Source organism: Euprymna scolopes, chromosome 1, assembly GCF_053919585.1.
Source record: "Euprymna scolopes isolate OS-2025 chromosome 1, ASM5391958v1, whole genome shotgun sequence".
In the NCBI taxonomy this organism is placed as follows: Eukaryota; Metazoa; Mollusca; class Cephalopoda; order Sepiida; family Sepiolidae; genus Euprymna; species Euprymna scolopes.
Genome location: NC_136482.1, coordinates 12,277,120 through 12,296,249, shown reverse-complemented (window position 1 = coordinate 12,296,249; position 19,130 = coordinate 12,277,120). Strand labels below are relative to the sequence as shown.

At 38.4% G+C, this 19,130-nt stretch overlaps 1 protein-coding gene across 1 annotated transcript in view; it reads right to left on the bottom strand.

The window, feature by feature from the left end:
- LOC145278944 (solute carrier family 60 member 1-like) overlaps window positions 1–19,130 on the bottom strand; it is a 527,103-nt gene that overhangs the window by 9,145 nt on the left and 498,828 nt on the right. Inside the window, exons 5-9 of the mRNA XM_080130701.1 lie at window positions 15,620–15,741; window positions 13,521–13,613; window positions 6,410–6,490; window positions 1,896–2,043; window positions 862–932 (exon numbers count right to left, since the gene is read on the bottom strand). Coding sequence (XP_079986827.1) covers window positions 862–932; window positions 1,896–2,043; window positions 6,410–6,490; window positions 13,521–13,613; window positions 15,620–15,741 — 515 coding nt within the window. The remainder of the gene's footprint in view (window positions 1–861; window positions 933–1,895; window positions 2,044–6,409; window positions 6,491–13,520; window positions 13,614–15,619; window positions 15,742–19,130) is intronic.

Below are 19,130 nucleotides of genomic sequence, written 5' to 3'. Positions count from 1 at the left end.
CATTAACTTTATTGCCAAAATTCTCCTTTCCTGAACATTTTAGCTTTATCACTTTCATGACTCTCGTGTTCAACCAGCACACGCACAAATAAAAACACATCAACACAATAACGTTATTCGCCTTTCTTATATTGTTAAATAAAATTCATATTGAACTTTTAAAATTCGCCTTTGTCTTAATGCCATTTCTGACAATCTTTTACTTTCATATTTTTGTTAGGGATTGGGAAACGTTTACCTATGCTCACAACACGACCGTGATACAAGGCATCGGTGAATGTCGACCAAGCACCCCACACAGCTACCAGAAAAACACAAAGAAAGAAAAAACCCGAAAGGCGTAAATATCCGCAGAACAATTTGCGCTGTGTCGACAGAACAGAACTTCAGGCGATACGCCAGTCATATAAAATTGTTACGATCTAGAATAACCCCATATCTAGCTTTATTTTACGTCTATAGTTTATATTTATTTGGTCGCATTCTTTTCTATAAATAGCAAAAAACAAAACAAACAAAACAAACGAAACAAAATTAAGAATGGTTCACGATGATACAGGTAGGTGTGAAAGTAGATATTAGCATGAAGGTGAAAAATACTTGCTCTGTAAATGACTGCATTGAGAGAAGCAACTTACTCAAAAATTAAAAAAAAAGAAAAATGAACACAATTTTTTTTTAAAACACGTAGCAAACACTGGATTGGTAATTAGCTAAACGGATTAGCAAATGAAGATTGTGGTTCGAAAGCTATCATGTTCAATGAAATAGGGGACAATTCACTTTATTATTCTGAAATAGAGACGCAATGTGTATCTTTATGGTTGTTATATGGATTCAGATGAATGAGAGCATACTTACATTGCCGACTATTACAGGGCATAATGTTTCACCAATGGCAGAAAACACGACAAGCGCTGATGTAATTGATGCTGCAATATAAAAGAGATTACATAGATTCAATAATCGTATAAAATAATGCATCATCGATATGTTATCCATGATATCAATCATTCAAAAAAGCATATTTGTTGAAATATAAAGTGCAATGATGTAAGATAAAATTGAAAATAATTCTTGAATTCGCCAGAATGCATTTTCTCTATTTCAGTTACGGTTTTATAATCATTTACTCCTTTAAAAATCGTCTTAACAATAGAAAATAATAATTCGGTAAAAAAAAAAGGACAAATTACACCAAAAGAAATCGAAAGTATTTGTGCTTGATTTAAAGGCGATTGTTTACATAGCATATTGAAATATTCGATTAGCAGCAAAATCTCACTCCTTCAGTTTGGAAGTTCCTTGTATGACTGATCATTTTCAACGAAGAGTTGCGCTGCAAAGATCATTGTTCACATTGCATTTAAATTTCTACACCTTAATACAGTCGGAGAAACAAGGAGCAGGGGCGATATTTTACAGATAAATTTAGTTGGTAAGGATAAAATACCGAACTATCTTCGTGACAGGACCCTGGAATTTATTACACACCTTTTTTCTATTAGGTGGTAATCACTTATCAAGGCTTAAGAGCCACTCGAGTATAGCGGTTAATGAGTGTGGGGTAAACTGTGTGATGATCGGCAATATTGGAAGTTTGATAAGATTTTATTATTTAAGAGGACGGTTCAACAAGAACCTATTTACTTTAGATTTGAAAACGACCATGTTATAATTAGCTAGAAAGTAGTCCCACAGTATTGTGTTCCACGGACGGACACTTTTGGATCGAACGTCTCTTTACAATACTCTGTATTCTCAAATGTTCACTTATCTAAATAATAACCAGACTTCACGTGGTTATTTAGTCTGTCGTATTTTACAAAACATGTATTAAGGGCTGCTGCAAGCGTATATATGGGTTCAATAATTAAATGGGAAAATATACTTACGATTAATGTCGATGAATTGCTGCGTTAGAGAGAGAACTGTTGGTGACGCACTGCTAAGAAAGAGGCCCAAGAGACAGGTACCAACGTACATTCCTATATGGTTCGTTCGGAGAATTATCGTAAGCGTCATTGAAAAGCAGGCACCGAGCTACAAAGAATAATAAAAGGATGAAGAATTTTTTTGAAAGCGAAAAATTTAATATAAGTAAAGAACAGTAGTTTTTCATGGTCACCATTTACAACAAAGTTATTTGGTTGTTCGTTTTACGGCATGTCAACCCTTGTAAAATCGCACATATTATATAGTAAAAGTGATGGAGGGATTCCAATATTTTTATTTTCGTTTCTGGAATCTCTCCAGAATTTCGATGTTCTAATAAATTCTTATGGTTTACAGCTATTTTTTTTCTTTATATTTTAGTTGCGAACCAGACTGACTAATCCATGTTTCTGTCTGCGCTGTGTTGCAACATCAAACCTTGATGACTCACTTCAACGTGCATATTCGTGTATTCAAAGAATTTACCATTTATTGTTTACGAATTTTTAAATTGTCCATTTCAGATCAATATATAGAATTTTAGTGTACGTTTTGAAATATAGAAATGTTTGCAACTTAATTCCCTTTTCCTGTTTCCACGATTGTCAATCTCTCTCTCTTTTTTTTTTTTAAACTCTTGTTTAACCCAACGAATGGGACTACTATTTGGGACCATGTTTGCATGGGACTTTATAAAGAGATGAGTGGAATGTCGGTTTAGATTACATTTAAACTTCTGATTGGCAGTACAGTAGTGAAAGCAGGGAGCAGGGAAAAATTCCAAAGTATAGCAACCAGAGGAAGAAGAAACTATTAGAGTAGAAGGCTTTCCGGCGGAGATTTCTATAGTAAAGAGATGGGATTTTGTTGTTCGTCAGAGCACATTCTATTGATTAAAGTGATAGTTTTGTCTTCAATATTCAAGTGATAGTTTTGTCTTTAATATTCAAGTGATAGTTTTGTCTTCAATATTCAAGTGATAGTTTTGTCTTTCATATTCAAGTGATAGTTTTGTCTTTAAATTGAAATGATAGTTTTGTCTTTAAGATTGAAGTGATAGTTTTGTCTTTCATATTCAAGTGATAGTTTTGTCTTCCATATTCAAGTGATAGTTTTGTCTTTCATATTAAAGTGATAGTTTTGTCTTTCATATTAAAGTGATAGTTTTGTCTAGTTTTGTCTTTAATAATGAAGTGATAGTTGTGTCTTTAATATTGAAGTGATAGTTGTTTTTTTTTTTTTTATTTTTTTTTTATTACATTTTCATCCCAAACAAGGCACATTGCCACTTTGGTGTAGGGGGCTACTATCAGGGGAAACATCTACTAGGGTACTATGTAGGGATTAGGGCAGCGAGATGTTGGTTCACGTTGCACTTGAACTTATGCATGTCAGTACAGTTGGGGAAGCAGTGACCCGGAATGGAATTCCAAAGTCTAGCAGTTCTGGGGAAGAAACTACTGGAGTAGAAGGATCTTTTACATCTAGGGATCTCTACAGTGTGGGGGTGGGATTTTGCAGCTTGTCGGGTCTGTCGAGGGTGTTCACGTCGTGGGGGCACAAGTGCTTGCAGTTCTTCAGAGCATTCACCATTATAATACTTGTAGAACAGGCAGAGGGATGCAACGTTTCGACGATGGGACAGAGGCTGGAGTTTTGATGCCAGTTTAGGGCCTATCAGATTTGCGACTCTCTTTTGAACCCTGTCAAGGAGCGAGAGACTAGTAGCCGATGCACCGGCCCAAATATGACAGCAATACTCCATACATGGGCGAATAGTGGCCTTATAGAGGTACAGGATACTTTCGGGTGTTAAAAGTTTTCTAGCACGGTAGAGAGAGCCCACCTTCCTTGCAGCGGCCCTGGCAATGCCCTCGATGTAACTGTTCCAACTCATGTTTCCAGTGAACGTTAGGCCAAGGAGCTTGAGAGACGTACTCTCAGATAAAGAGTCGTTGGCCATTGCTATGGGTGGTAGAGAAGGTTTCTTGTAATTATTGAAGAAACTAGTTTAGTCTTGGTGGCATTGAACGTGACCATCCATTTTTGTCCCCATTCCACTACTGATTGGAGGTCATCCTCTAGTGTTTCTGCCATTACTTTAGATATATGTTCGTTTGTTTTCCTGTCGTGCCTGCTATAGAGTGTGGTGTCATCAGCATATATCCCCATCTCAGAGGTAATCTTGTCGGGGAGGTCATTTATGAATATCAGGAACAGCAGAGGTCCCAGGATAGATCCTTGGGGCACTCCCGCATTTATATCATATTGTTTAGATGTACGACCGTCGAGGACAACCTGGATTTTTCTCTTATCTAAGAAGGATTTAATTATGTTAAGTATTCTACCAGTGATACCGTAAGATCTAATCTTCCTGAGGAGACCCTCATGCCATACCCTGTCAAAAGCCTTAGATATATCTAGAGCTACCGCTCTTCCCTCTCCCGCTTTGTCCAGTGAATGGTATATGCGTTCAGAGATTACAGTGAGGATGTCTGCCGTGGAACGGGCTTGTCTAAATCCATATTGACGGTCGGTCAGAAGTTTAACATCTGTAAGGTGCTGGACTAGAGCATGGTTAATTAAGGTCTCAAATATTTTGGCAAAAAGTGGGAGGATGCTAATAGGGCGATAATTTAATGGGTCAGTTCTTTCGCCAGAATTCTTGAATATTGGTACCACAGAAGCAGTTTTCCAACAGCCCGGAAAGCAAGATTCATTTAGGCATTTGTTGTAGAGTTTGGAGAGAACTGGAGCTACTTCGGTCGACCACTTTTTTAATAGCACAGCTGGGATGAGGTCGGGTCCACATGCTTTGGAAGTTTCAAGGTTTTTTATGATAGCATGCACCTGAGCAGGGGTGATTTTCAGGTCGTCTAGCGTGGCGTCTGTCCGCATAGGAAATTCAGGTAGGGGGTGGTTTAGAGGGTCCAGTGTGGAGTTTGAGGCAAACCGACTGGCAAGCATGTTAGCCTTCTCGGTTGCTGAGCAAAGAACCTCGTGATTGTTGGTTAGTGGGGGAATTGTTGATTGCCCATTATTTACTACACTGTTGTAGATTTTCCAGAAGTCACGAGTTCCTAGTTTTTGTGCTTCGATGCGTTTTTTCGTGGTTTCCGTAAATTCCCTCTTAGCTGTCGCTATTTCTTTCTTAACGTCACTTCTAGCTTCTATGTACTTCTGTCTGTTTGAACTGGACTTATGTCGATTAAACCTGCGGAATGCATGCTGCCTTTGAGCAATGGCAGTTGCGCAAGTCGAAGTAAACCATTGGGGAGAGTGGGGCTTGGTATAGAATTTCCGCATGGGAACATGCGCTTCGATTGCAGTTTTGAACCATTCAGTGGTCTCGGTTGCACACTGTTCAGCAGGAAGAGAAAAAATATTTCCCCATGGGGCGTCTCTAATTAGATCTCTGATAGCTTCCCAGTCAGCCTTTTTATAGTATCTCGTTGTTTTGAGCACTGGCTCTTCAGTTTTGGGTCTAGAGTTTAGGGCGATCACCGCATGATCAGCGTTCCCAAGTGGGCTGTCGGCTTTCGTTACACAATCATCAGGAACTGTGGTCAAAAACAGATCTAATAGTGATGCGTGTTGTGCTTCCTGATCAGGGAAGCGGGTTGGAAAAGTAACAATTTGCGCTAGGGAGTGAGATACAGAGAAGCTATGAGTTGAGCTGCCTGCTGCATCTGTGTAAGTAGAGAATCCAAGCCAGTTTTTGTGATGGACATTAAAGTCGCCAAATACATGTACTTGGGCGCTAGTGTCGAAGGAGAGTGCTGTGTCTATGCTGTCAGATACTTTGTTTATTATGGTGCAGTCTTGGGTCGAGGGAGAGCGGTAGAGGTAGTTGTGTCTTTAATATTAAGTGATAGTTTTGTCTTTAATATTGAAGTGATAGTTTTGTCGTTAATATTGAAGTGATAGTTTTGTCGTTAATATTGAAGTGATAATTTTGTCGTTAATATTGAAGTGATAAGTTTGTCTTTCATATTAAAGTGATAATTTTGTCTTTCATATTAAAGTGATAAGTTTGTCTTTCATATTAAAGTGATAAGTTTGTCTTTCATATTAAAGTGATAAGTTTGTCTTTCATATTAAAGTGATAAGTTTGTCTTTCATATTAAAGTGATAAGTTTGTCTTTCATATTAAAGTGATAAGTTTGTCTTTCATATTAAAGTGATAAGTTTGTCTTTCATATTAAAGTGATAAGTTTGTCTTTCATATTAAAGTGATAAGTTTGTCTTTCATATTAAAGTGATAAGTTTGTCTTCAATAGTGAAGTGATGGTTTTGTCTTTATTAATGAAGTGATAGTTTTGTCTTTAATACTGAAGTGATAGTTTAGTTTTTCAGTGTTAGAAGGACTTTGTTCGCTTACCTCTCCACTGATGCTTTACCGTCTATTTATAAATAATGCACACAATTTGTCACCAACATGCTGTTATTGTAATACTACAAGAAAGTTACTTACGATGTCCCAAAGCAGCATGAATCCTGCAGTAAACTTTGATGCCAGCAAAATGGCGAATAGACGACCGGCTGCAAAGGTTCCCTGGAAGTAAAACGGAACAAATATATTTACCGTTTTAAAACAATATTTATATAAAGATTAGTATTACCCATTAAAAGTTTTCACACAGGACATCATTAAATATTGTTCTTTTAAGACAACCTGCGGTGTTCCTTGGAATCTAAGTGGCAGAAAGCCTCTTCAGATTTTTAGTACACTCCACCTCTTTCGATAACCTTTACAATTAAATTTGCATTATCGGAACAGTCAATTATTATTGTTATTGTTATTGTTATTATGTGTGTCAAATGGCCTATTGATGCGTCAAGTGTGGGGTACTGTGTGCTTGTCACCTTCCTCTTCCAGTCCCTACCGCTGGCTAGCCTAGGCAAAAAGGAAGCAGAGTGCGTAAGTCTTCCCTGCCAGTACATAGCCTCTCCATAGGAAAGCTCCATGTAGTGCCTCCCCGTGGCGACATATGTAAATTGAGTACCTTGCGGACTCAAGCAGAACTACAGGAGACTCGGAGGTGGTCTGCTCCTAGACATGCGGCATGCCAGGCCCATCGTTGTATGGACAAGCCCTGATGCCCATGAACAGGCCCCCAGCTATGGGTAAATATTACCACTACCTTGTGGTTATTCGTTGGTTCGATAAAGGCTAAGGGAGTAAACCCTAACAGAAAATCTGGAGTGTAGCCCCACAGGCAGACAAGTTCTGTACTCAGCCTTGCTCTGGTAGCTACTGCAGTCAACCTGGTGCCGGACGTACTGGTACTTCCATTCCTCTGGGCAACACCAGCAAGACCGAGAGGGGGATTCTGACGATTGGGCAACCCAGTCTCTCCACAGATCTGCCCTGGCTAGCGCCCTGGAGAGAAAACTTCAGCTATGCATCTGTATAGGACTAAACAGGGGAGCGACAGTTACCGGTTATAAGCCTACAGCTCAATTGGCGTACAGCTGGGCGCCAGGGGTCGGTCCTAACGGTGGGAGAAGTTATTTAATTTCATTGGACAGTTACCGTCCGCCACAAAGCTGAGCAGCCCCCAGTCAGTAAGGTGCTATCCCGCCACTGGCCACCTACCCTACTGGGTGCGTAGGGTATAGGATGATTCCAACAAGTGGCCAGTAACCATTGCACCAAACAAAACCAAAAGAAACACAAAGAACCCAACACTCAGGCTAGGGTGCTGGAATGTTCGTACTATGACGATTGACCTATCTACCGACATACGCAACATCTCCGATATTCGAAAAACTGCCATCATCAACAACGAGCTATCGAGACTCAAAGTAGACATTGCTGCACTCCAAGAAACACGCTTAGCTGACACCTGATGCCTAAAGGAATCGGACTATACCTTCTTCTGGCAAGGAAAACAGGAAGAGGAGGTCCGGGAACACGGTGTTGGTTTGGCAGTCAGAAACTCACTGCTTCAGAACGTACAACTCTCTGATTCAGCTACTGAGCGCCTAATCTCACTACAACTGAACACCACAGATGGAACAATTAATCTATTATGTGTGTACGCCCCAACACTCGCAGCGCCTGACGACATCAAGGAGCACTTCTACACACAGCTGGATAGCACCATCAAGGCATTTCCACAAAATGAAGACCTGATTATACTTGAGGACTTTAATGCACGCGTGGGTGGCGACAACGATGCATGGCCGAGTTGCCTTGGTAACTTTGGAGTAGGCAAATGCAATGGTAACGGCCAGCGCCTTCTAGAACTCTGTGCCTACCATGACCTCTGCATTACCAACACATTCTTTGCTGCCAGACCGCATCACAGAGTGTCCTGGAGACATCCCAGATCAGGGCGTTGGCACCAGCTCGATCTAATCATTACTAGACGAAGGTACCTCAAACATTTTCTGATGTCTAGAGCCTACCACAGTGCTGATTGTGATACAGATCATTCCCTAATATACAGTAGAGTCAAACTTTAACCCAAAGATTTCTACCACACTAAACAGGAGGGTGTTGCCCGTATTGATGTTAGCAAGACCACACACTCAGATCGCAATGCGAAATTCATCGAGATGTTAACCTCCACCTTCAAAGGAGATAACACCCGGACTGCATCTGAACAGTGGGAAACACTGAAAAATGCCATCCACTCTACAGCTCTCAAAGTCTTTGGGAGGAGGATAGGTAGCAAACGAAATGACTGGTATGACGCCAACTCTGCTACCCTCAACCCTCTGATTGAGGCAAAGCGTTTGCCCTTGCTCTCATACAAGGCCAACCCATCTCCTACATCGCTGGCTGCACTGAGGCTTTCTAAAAGGGCAGTTCAAAAGGCTGTAAGAGAAGCTGCAAACAACTACTGGATGGAGCTCTCCAAGTCTATCCAGCATGTAGCTGATACAGGAAATATAAAAAAATATGTATAACGGGATTAGGAGAGCTACAGGACCCATAATTAACAAAACTGCTTCACTGAAGTCTAAATCGGGTGAACCCATACTAGACAAAGTTAAACAGCTAAACAGGTGGGTTAAACACTACTCCGAGCTTTACTCCAGGGAAAACATGATACATCAGTCCGCCCTGGATGCCATTGATCGTCTACCGCTGATGCATGAGCTCGATGAGGAGCCTTCCATAGAAGAACTATCCTGGGCAATAGACAGACTGCCATCAGGAAAAGCCTCAGGAAAGGACTATATTCCAGCAGAGGTCTTAAAAAGTGGAAAGGCTAGCCTGCTTGAGCCCCTCCATAGTCTTCTGATACAGTGTTGGAGAGAAGGCTCAGTGCCTCAGGGCATGAGAGACGCAAATATCATCACTCTCTACAAACACAAAGGGGACCGCGGTGACTGCAACAACTACCGCGGTATCTCACTGTTGAGTTTCGTTGGCAAGCTATTTGCACGTATAGTATTACTGCGACTACACGTTCTTGCCGACCGAATCAACCCAGAATCTCAATGCGGCTTTTGTTCAGAGAGATCAACAATCGATATGATCTTCTTCCTACGCCAACTGCAAGAGAAGTGCAGAGAGCAAAACCAGCCTCTGTATGTTGCCTTCATAGACCTGACCAAGGCATTCGATCTCGTGAGCAGAGATGGACTATTCAAAATTCTCCCACTGATCGGAGGCCCACCAAAACTCCTCAGCATCATAAGATCCTTTCATGATGGCATGAGGAGCACTGTGCAATTTAACGGTGGCATGTCTGCTGAGTTCGGGGTGAGGAGTGGTGTCAAACAGGGTTGTGTGTTGGCCCCAACACTCTTCGGCATCTTCTTCTCCCTACTCCTGAAGCATGCTTTCAATAACACAACGGATGGTATCTGCTTGCACTCCAGGTCAGATGGTGGTCTCTTCAACATCGCCAGACTCTTCTCCAGGACAAAGACCAGGACAGTTCGGATAAGAGACATGCTGTTTGCCGATGATGCAGCTATAGCATCGCATCAGGATGGTCTTCAAAGACTGATGGACAGGTTTGCTAATGCTTGCAGCCTGTCCGGTCTCACCATCAGCCAGAAGAAAACCCAAGTCATGGGACAAGCAACCGCCTCTCCACCCAGCATCACAATCCAAGGCACACCACTAGAGGTCGTACGCCAGTTTCAATATCTAGGCTCCACTGCTTCAGACACCCTCTCATTGGACGTGGAGCTAAACAAAAGGATTGGAAAGGCATCCACAACCCTCTCTAAACTAACTAAAAGAGTCTGGGAAAACAGGCACCTTACCACCTCCACCAAGATGACCGTCTACAGAGCGTGCATTCTCAGTGTTCTACTGTATGGGAGTGAATCCTGGACTACATACTCAACACAAGAGAGGAAACTCCAGGTCTTCCATATGAGGTGTATACGTAGGATACTTGGTATCACATGGCAGGACAGAGTGAGTAATACTAATGTTCTGCAGAGAGCGGGCATCCCATCCATTTACTCCCTACTGCGTGAGCGACGTCTTCGCTGGCTGGGCCATGTGCGCAGGATGGATGATGGGCGCATCCCTAAAGACCTTCTCTATGGCGAGCTTGCCTCAGGCTGAAGAAAGAGGGGGCGACCCCATCTTCGCTACAGGGATGTCTGCAAGCGTGACATGAAGGCTCTCTCGGTGGACAAGAATACATGGGAAGCCTCTGCAGCTGACAGAACTGCCTGGAGGAAAATGATACGCCAGGGGATTATCATCAGCGAGAGGACCCTCCATGTTGAAAACGTTGCAAGGAGAGCTAGGAGAAGAGCGAGTGTACAGGCGGAACAGCCGGACGAAGCGGCAAATTGCATAACAACCTTCGTATGTCAAGGCTGTGGTAGACTATGCAAATCAAGAATTGATCTCTACAGTCACACAAAAGGATGCATACAGGCAACATCTTAATACGGCGCTGATCCATAGTCGTTTCGACTGACGGATGCCACACACATTGTTATTATTTACTAATAAGGAGTAGTCACACAGGTCATCATTAAAGTTTTCTCTTTTAAAACAATTTGTGGTGTTCTCTGGAATTTGATGAAAACAAGTCTTCACAGATTTCCAGTACTCTGCACCTCTTTCCACAACCTTTGCAAAAGAGTTTGCATTATCGCAACAGCCGCTTACTATTGATTTATCATTGGCAGCAATAATTAGTCTTTAATGGGATTTGGGTGGCTTTAAGCCTACCCCCAGGCCCCAGTCCTCTTTGCACTGATATAGTAGAGGTTATAGTGTTTTTTCTCTTTGGTTTTTCTATCCTCCTTGATTCTCCTCACGTATGTGGTGTGGTACCTTACAACAATTTCGGTTTTCATGATTTCATGTGATGATCCTTTGTGTTTTACATCTGAAGTCGCTTCTGTGTTCATTTTCTGTCTGTAGTTCAAGTGTGGTGTTAGTCTTTACATTCAAGTGTTTTCCTTAATATTTTTTGAGTTTTCATTATTGTTATCCATTATATCTTCTCAGCCATCGTTCTGACTTCAATCCCCCATTCTTTTTTCAGAGTTTTTTCTGTATTGTTCTTAGCTGTTATTGGCTTTCTTTATTTTTCAGATCCCTTTCAGCTGTCTGGCCAGTTCTATGTATTTGTTCCGCTTCTTAGTCTCCTTGATTTTCACTCTATTGTCTGATGAAACGGCAAAATCTGCAATCTGTCAGGACTTTTCCTTCTTATTAACAATTATGATATCCGGTACTTCTTGCTTGGATGGGTATATCTGTTTGTATATCCATGCCCCATAGGATATTGTAACTTTCATTTTCCAGTACTGCTTCCGGTTTGTGCTTGTACCATTTGTCTGAATGTTTAAGAAGCAATTTTCTGCATAATGGCCAATGTACAGCATTCCCCATTTGATCCTGTCTATTTTTATATTATTTTTGGGCTAGTTTGATTCATTCACTCATTATGTGGTTTATTGTTTCGTCTCTGTGTCTACAGAGTCCGCATTTGCTGTTTTCTTGTATCTTGTCGCTCTTTGGTTTGGTGTGGTTGGTTCTAATTGCGTTATCTTGTGCGGCTGTTATTAGTGATTCAGTTTCCCTGTTTAAGTTTCCTTTTTTGTAGCCATTTCCAAGTGTTTTTGTTAGTCTAATCTTTTGTAATCTTTATGTAGCTGTTTCTCTTCCCACTTTTCCTTATTCGTCTTATTCCTCGTCCCTTCTTTTTCTATCTTGTTTGTTTCTTCAGTGTCTCTTACTGCGGTAATTATTGTTTCGGTGTTCTGCATTATGTATTTTTCTAATTCTTTTTTATGTTATTCATGCAGTTTTCTATACAAACCAGTCCTCTTCTTCCATCTTTCCTTTTTACATAGAATCGGTCAGAATCATCATTTGGGGGTTAGTGCAATGTGCATTGTCATGAGTTTGCTGGTTTTCTGGTCGAGATTCCTTAGTTATTCTTTGGTCTAACTTATAAACAGTCTAGAGTGTCTTACTAGTGATACTGCCCATGTGTTCATTCCTTAATTAGGGCTATTATTATTATTATTATTATTATTATTATTATTATTATTATTATTATTATTGTTATTTCTTACTCACTTCTCATGAGTGTCATTACACACGAGTCTTCATTGAAAAAAAAAAACTTGGAGTAAAAATACGTTTCCTCATTTTTATTCCCTGTGAGAAGAAAGAATCTTCCCCAAACACATCAGTTCTCTTTTACTCTTACATACAAAATGATGCCAGATTAGACTCGCTTGTTCACCACCTCTCACTCCTGACTCTTTTCTTATGCACATTCTTTTAAAAACGTTAGCCTAAATTCAAGTTGGAAATTTCTCTTTCTACGCAACTAACACAACATATACACCATATAACTATTGTTATTATTATTATTATTATTATTATTATTATTATTATTATTATTATTATTATTATTCTATATCTGTGCTTAAAACTAATCAGACTTTTCATGAGCAAAGTTATTTTTTCCTTGAACTGTCTGTGTAATTTGGTTTACGAAGGTAGTGAAAGATTAAGTTTGTAATTCAAGTTACAAGTTTGTATGTAGGTTATTTTTGACTAAATCGTTATAGAATGTTTTTGAAGAAACTGATTTTTATAAGAATAAGAAATATACGAGATTAACTGTAAAATAAACAACTACGTGTTCGAATTAGTCTAACTATACTGAAGCATAACGCTGGAAAATTCTGGATAAGGTTATCTGGAAATGATAAAAAACGTGGGAACTGATTTATGGTAAGTGCTCGACCGAGCTTCAATCCATAATCCCCCTTGGAAAAAAATAATGCAATAAGTACTCGTCTAGCTACAGCAATTTTCCTTACTCTTTTACTATGCATAAAACTAAACAGATATTTAATGGGCAAAGCTATTTTTTCCTGGACCTGTCGGTCTGTGTGTAACACAATAAAGTGGGGATGCTTCCTGGTTCACTAAAACATTGCCCTTTTCAAGTCTAATGTAAACAAATTCTTGTTGAGACGCCCTCTTAAGTAATCAAACTCTACCCAAGTTCCGCCATAATCGATAATCACAATGTCTCGCTGAGCAATAGCACTCATCAACCCTTAACCTCGAGTGGCCTTTGAACCTTAATAAACAGTACTTTCCCAGTAAGAAAATAACTTACCCAGAAACACGCGTTTAGGACAGCTCCTTCGGATTGCTTGAGGTTGGGAACGGATTTTAGTGAATACGAGTAAACGTATCCACCGTAGGAAGACTGAAATAATAAAAAGTAAACTTTAGACATCAACAGTTAGTATTCTCGTCTTTGACATCAGTTACGTAGACTTATAAGGTACTTTGAAAATACATTTAGTATTTAATTTTAAAATTTCAAAGAATAGAGACGGACACGTCGACGGAATTGTTAGACACGTCCTTACATCTGCATTGAAACGTAAGCAACTCGGTAAATCACTTATTAGATTAGAAATTATTCAGTAAATAACGTATCGAATTTTTGTTACTGATCCAGAACCTGGCTCATGGTCGCGTCAGCGTCATCCGGCAGTTTACGTAAGCAGATGGAAAAAGCCAATCAGCAATCAATTGTTAGCGGACGAGAAGTTTTATTTTTTTAAAAAAGAAATGAAGATGAACTTCAACATGTTGTGTAAAATTATTAAATCTCCCGGAGGAGTAATCTTTACCAGAAAAGAAGGCCCATAACTAGAAATAAGAAATGCAAAAAATTCTAAAGTCTTTGTAAAATGACTGAAAGAAACAATATTATGGAGAAATTTGCATGCAGATGAGTTAAATACAAAATGTAGAACATAACATCTTAACCTAATCATTCACAAATTCGAAACTATAACCATAAACTAGAGACTAACTCACAGAATATGAAAATATCTACGGAACCAGTAACTTTTTCCTTTTTCGTTTCCAAACAACAACCAACATGCCTAAAGACGGCCGAAGGACAATCCGAACGAAACACTCAAGATGAGAACAACAGTCTGATCAATACAAGTAATATAAACAAACAGCCCTCATTTCAGAAATTCACAACTCTAATCATTAAACTTTTCTGATAATTTTCTTGAAGAAAAAATAGTTTTTTATCATAGTTGTTTCAAAGGAAAAAAATTTCGTTAATAGTTTTAACTATGTTTTCATCTTAAAAAACCCATTTCTTTGAAACATTTGCTGAAAAATAAAAATTCTTACACTTTAAAATTTATTATTCATTTTTATTATATTATTTTTATAGAAAAAATATTCTTATAATAAAACTAACGTAAGTCTTATTTTCTTATTGTTAAATTTTTGTTCTCCAACTATTTCTCATCTGGAAGTGTTCGCGTCGGATTTTTCCGGCAAATAGTTAGGATGCTTACCGTAAACTGCCGAAAGATGCCGACGCGACATTGAACCAAGTCTTGGATTAGTAACACATTTTTGTTTGAAATATATTTCCGTTGAGCTGATACATATTTTCTTAAGATAATTTTTATTTTATAACGATATTTATATCATATCGTTCATCCATCTGAGATCTCACACTAGCAGCCAAATTTATTTTTATTCAATTTGTTATTGTTTACTAGCAGACATGTTGGACATTGACCAGGATTGAATGAGAACCTATGAATGTTCCACACTTTCAATACTTTTATTGCCATCAAAATAGGTGAAACCGACCATTTTTCAGTTAAATCGCTTGATTGCCTGCTCTAGTCGGGAGCTTAACCCGTAAACCGGGAGGAAGCCTTCTCGTAGTGATTTTGTCCACAATATATTGTAGTTTGCACTGTAGAGAATCTACAGTTGATTTTATAAAATTATTTTTATATAATGGCTCGAATCAAAGTTTTAAATGCCAAAGTCAATATTATGGTTCAGTAGTGTTCTAAACAGAAAATTCAAAGTACCTACTTTTGATTTTATATGCCGGGCTCTTCTGCTTGTGCGGTAATAAAACTTTTCAAGTGCACTTGTAATGCTAGGCTGAATAAGAGTGTTAACTTTGGTCAGAATCGGAGTGTTCCTTCTTTCGATTATCGATTTTTGATACTTATCGGAGGCATTCTGATAGAAAAACTATATAAAAACACTGCCAGATCCATAAAGACATGTGTTAAATTTCCAAAACATAGGCCCAGCAGTTTTAGAGTCAACAGGGAAGGAACTAACACACAGAGACACAGACAGACACACTCAGACAAAGTGCCTTTTATAGATACGCACAGATTTAATAATTTGAACTGTGTGACTTACCTGTAATCCGTCGAAAATAAACATAGTAAATGAAGCAAGTAGAGTGATGGTTAGGGTTTGGCGATTAGCACAGATAACATATCGGTGGAACCAACTCCCTTCCTTGGGGAGCTGATTATCATCTGCGAATACAATGGAGAAAATTGACAGAAATTAAACTGAAAATAATAAGCACGGGTTATCGAACTGAGTAAAAAAATCTAATGATAGATTAAGCTGACCTGAATACCATCTAGAAAGTAGAACATTTAAATTCTGGATTGTTTCTTTAAACGGTCATTAAAAATCGAATCCGGTCATTTTGGTAAGTTTTATTTTTTATTTTTCTAGTTCTTTATATCTTCAAATAATTTATTCAAAATGTTTGCCATGGTTGTGTTTATTTTACGACATATTAACACATTTCAGTTTATTTAATGCTGAATCAGATTATTTTGGTAAAAGTTTTTATGCATGAAGTTCTTAGTATCTTGAAATATTTATTCATGGCATTTAGTTTTTTTTTAGTGTTTGGATTTGCAGAACATGATTGAGTCTCGTACAATAACATCAGTGTTTGGAGTATTTTAAGAAGTCGGTATCTTTAGATAGCCTAGTCAGGTAGATCCAGAACCAAGTAAAAAACAAACAGATGATTTTCATATATGTTACATATCAGATAAGAATATTCCAGATCATGCTACTGAAAATATGTTCTGTTCATAAAATTATTTTCTTCCTGAGGAAGTCTTTTACTTTGATTTTTAAAACGGATCGAAAATGTAAAATTTGCATCAAATCTGTTGCAAAAGTCGCTTAAAAAAAGTTAATGATTCTTCCGCTCCTAATGCAATCCTTTACCTATATAAGAATCAGATTCAACCGAACCCTAACTCTAACCCTAACTCTAACCCTAACTCTAAGCCTAACGCTAATCTCAACCTAATCCTAACCCTAACCGTTAAATATGAGATTCCCAGAAAGCATTGATTGACCCAATCGAAGCGAAATTGCCACTGCGATTGTCAGTGTTATAAAATAGAAAATATTCAATAGGGAAAATGTATTTAAATGTTTTTTTTATAGTAAAAGGAATATATTGAGGATAATTAGTTAAGCAATCTTGGCTCTTTCTTCAGTGTCTCTTCCTGCGGTAATTATTCTTTCGGTTTTCTGCATTATGTATTTTTCTAATTCTTTATTTTTACGTATTATTTACACAGTCTCTTATACAGACCAGTCTTCTTCTTCCGTCTTTCCTTTTCACATAGAATCGGTCAGTATCATCCTTTGGGTGTAGTGCTATGTGCATGGTCATGAGTTTCCTGGTCTTCTAGCCAAGGCCTTTTAGTTCTTCTTTGGTCTAACTTATAAACAGATCAGAGTATCTTACTAGTGATACTGCTCACGTGTTTAATCCTTTAATTAAGGTTATTATTATTATTATTATTATTATTATTATTATTATTATTATTATTATTATTGCCTCATATTGAGCTTTCACAAAAGTCAACAAACGATCTGATTAGAAACCTGTGGTGTTCTCTGGAGGCTGAATGGCAACAAGTCTCCCCAGACGTCTAGTTCTCTCCACCTCCTTCGATAGCATTTGCAAATGAATTTACATCATCGCAACAACCTCTTACCATCGATTTCTCGTCGGCAGTGGCCATTGGTTTATACTGGAATTTGAGTGGCACTAAGCCTCCCCAAAGTCCCAGGTCTCTTTGCGCTTGTCCAACCGAGGTCTGGCTAGCGCTCTCTCCTCGGTCTTTCAGTCCTTCTTGACCCTTCTCGGCCCTTTGGTATCACTTTTTTTATTGGGGGCAACGGTGATGAAACAATAGGGGGGATGCACGATAGGGGTGCAGAACTTGTAGATATGCAGCTTCGGTGTTCTTCATTCCCTGTAACGCTTATTCGTTATATTGTCTTCTTGTATTATTCTCCGCATTCAAGGGTTTTCCTTAATATTTCAGTCGTTTTCATTATCGTTAGTCGTTGTACTTTTGCAGTTATTCCTCTGATTCCAATTTCTGCCATTCTTTTTTCGAAGTTTTTCGGAATTGTTTCTAGTGCTCCTACTATTATCGGTACTATTTTGATTTTCTTCATCATCCAAATTCCTTTTAACTCTCTGGCTAGCTCTGTGTATTTGCTTCGTTTCTCCTTTTCTTTCATACTCACCCTGTGGTCAGCTGGGACTGCGAAGTCTACGATTTGACAGAATTTTTCTTTCTTGTTAATTATTACGACATCTGGTCTTCTTGCTTGGATGGGTTTGTCCGTCTGTATGTCCATGTCCCATAGGATTCTGTGGTTCTCGTTTTCGAGTGCTGTTGCAGGTTTATGCTTGCACCATTTGTCTGTACGCTCAAAATGCAGTCGTTTGCACAATTCCCAGTGCACCGCCCTCCCCACTTGGTCATGCCTGCTTTTGTATTCCTTTTGGACCAGTTTGCTGCATTCACTTACTATATGGTTTATCGTTATTATTATTATTATTATTATTATTATTATTGCCTGATTCTAATATCTCCCATTCTCTTTTCAAAGGTTTTTGGTATTGTTCCTAGCGCTCCAACTTTTAGTGGTGTTAAGCACTTTTATCAGTTGTGTTTTGAAGTTACATTGGCCGAAACATGAGACTAACAAAACTTACAAAAACTCGCATTTTAAAACATGACTAAGCTTTTATAACTCCAAAATAACAAGGATGTTGCCGTTTCTAGCAGTTTCGAATCTCTGCTTTTATACCTTCTTCTCTACCGACGTTTCCATGATAGATACTTAACTGTGCTCCACGTTCTGATCCTACTTCTACAAAATATCAGCAAGTACTTATCTTACTACCACCACTGCACAGAACCCCCATTTCTTCCTCCGTGTATCTAAAATCTAACGTAATTTCAATGAACTAAATTTCTTTTCAAAAACTTACTACCTATAGAACACGTTACCACGGGAATGTTTTCCTAAGGACTAAAACGCAGTCTTTTAAAAGTTCAATGCCAACAAATATCTGTCGATTTGTACTTTGATTTAATCTTAGTTCTCAATTATTTCCAAATACTCTTCAATCATTTAGTTGAAAATCCCACTAAACCTTATTTAAATCATTTCAATTAATCTCCCTTTGCTTACTCTTTCACGCAGTAAATGTTGAGTTAGTTTAAAAAATTCAGTATAATATCTAACTATTAATTTACTTGTCAGACGTCCGGTGTCACACAAAAGATCGTCATCGCAAACATTAATTAATGAGAAACGAATTACCTTCCTTTGTAGTCGCTTTTTATCAGTTAAAAATCATCAAAACAATCTCCTCTCCCAAAATTTTTAAACAACAAAAAATATAGCTGTCTGTTTTCGGTTTCAAATTGGTTATTTTATTTTAGAATTAAAAAAAATCATGTTGGAAGAAAACTGTATTTTTTTATCATAGATTTTTTTTAATTTAAAAAGAAATGTGCAAGTTAATTGACACCTGTTCCATTATAGTTTATATTTAAAAATTATCCAGAAAACAAAA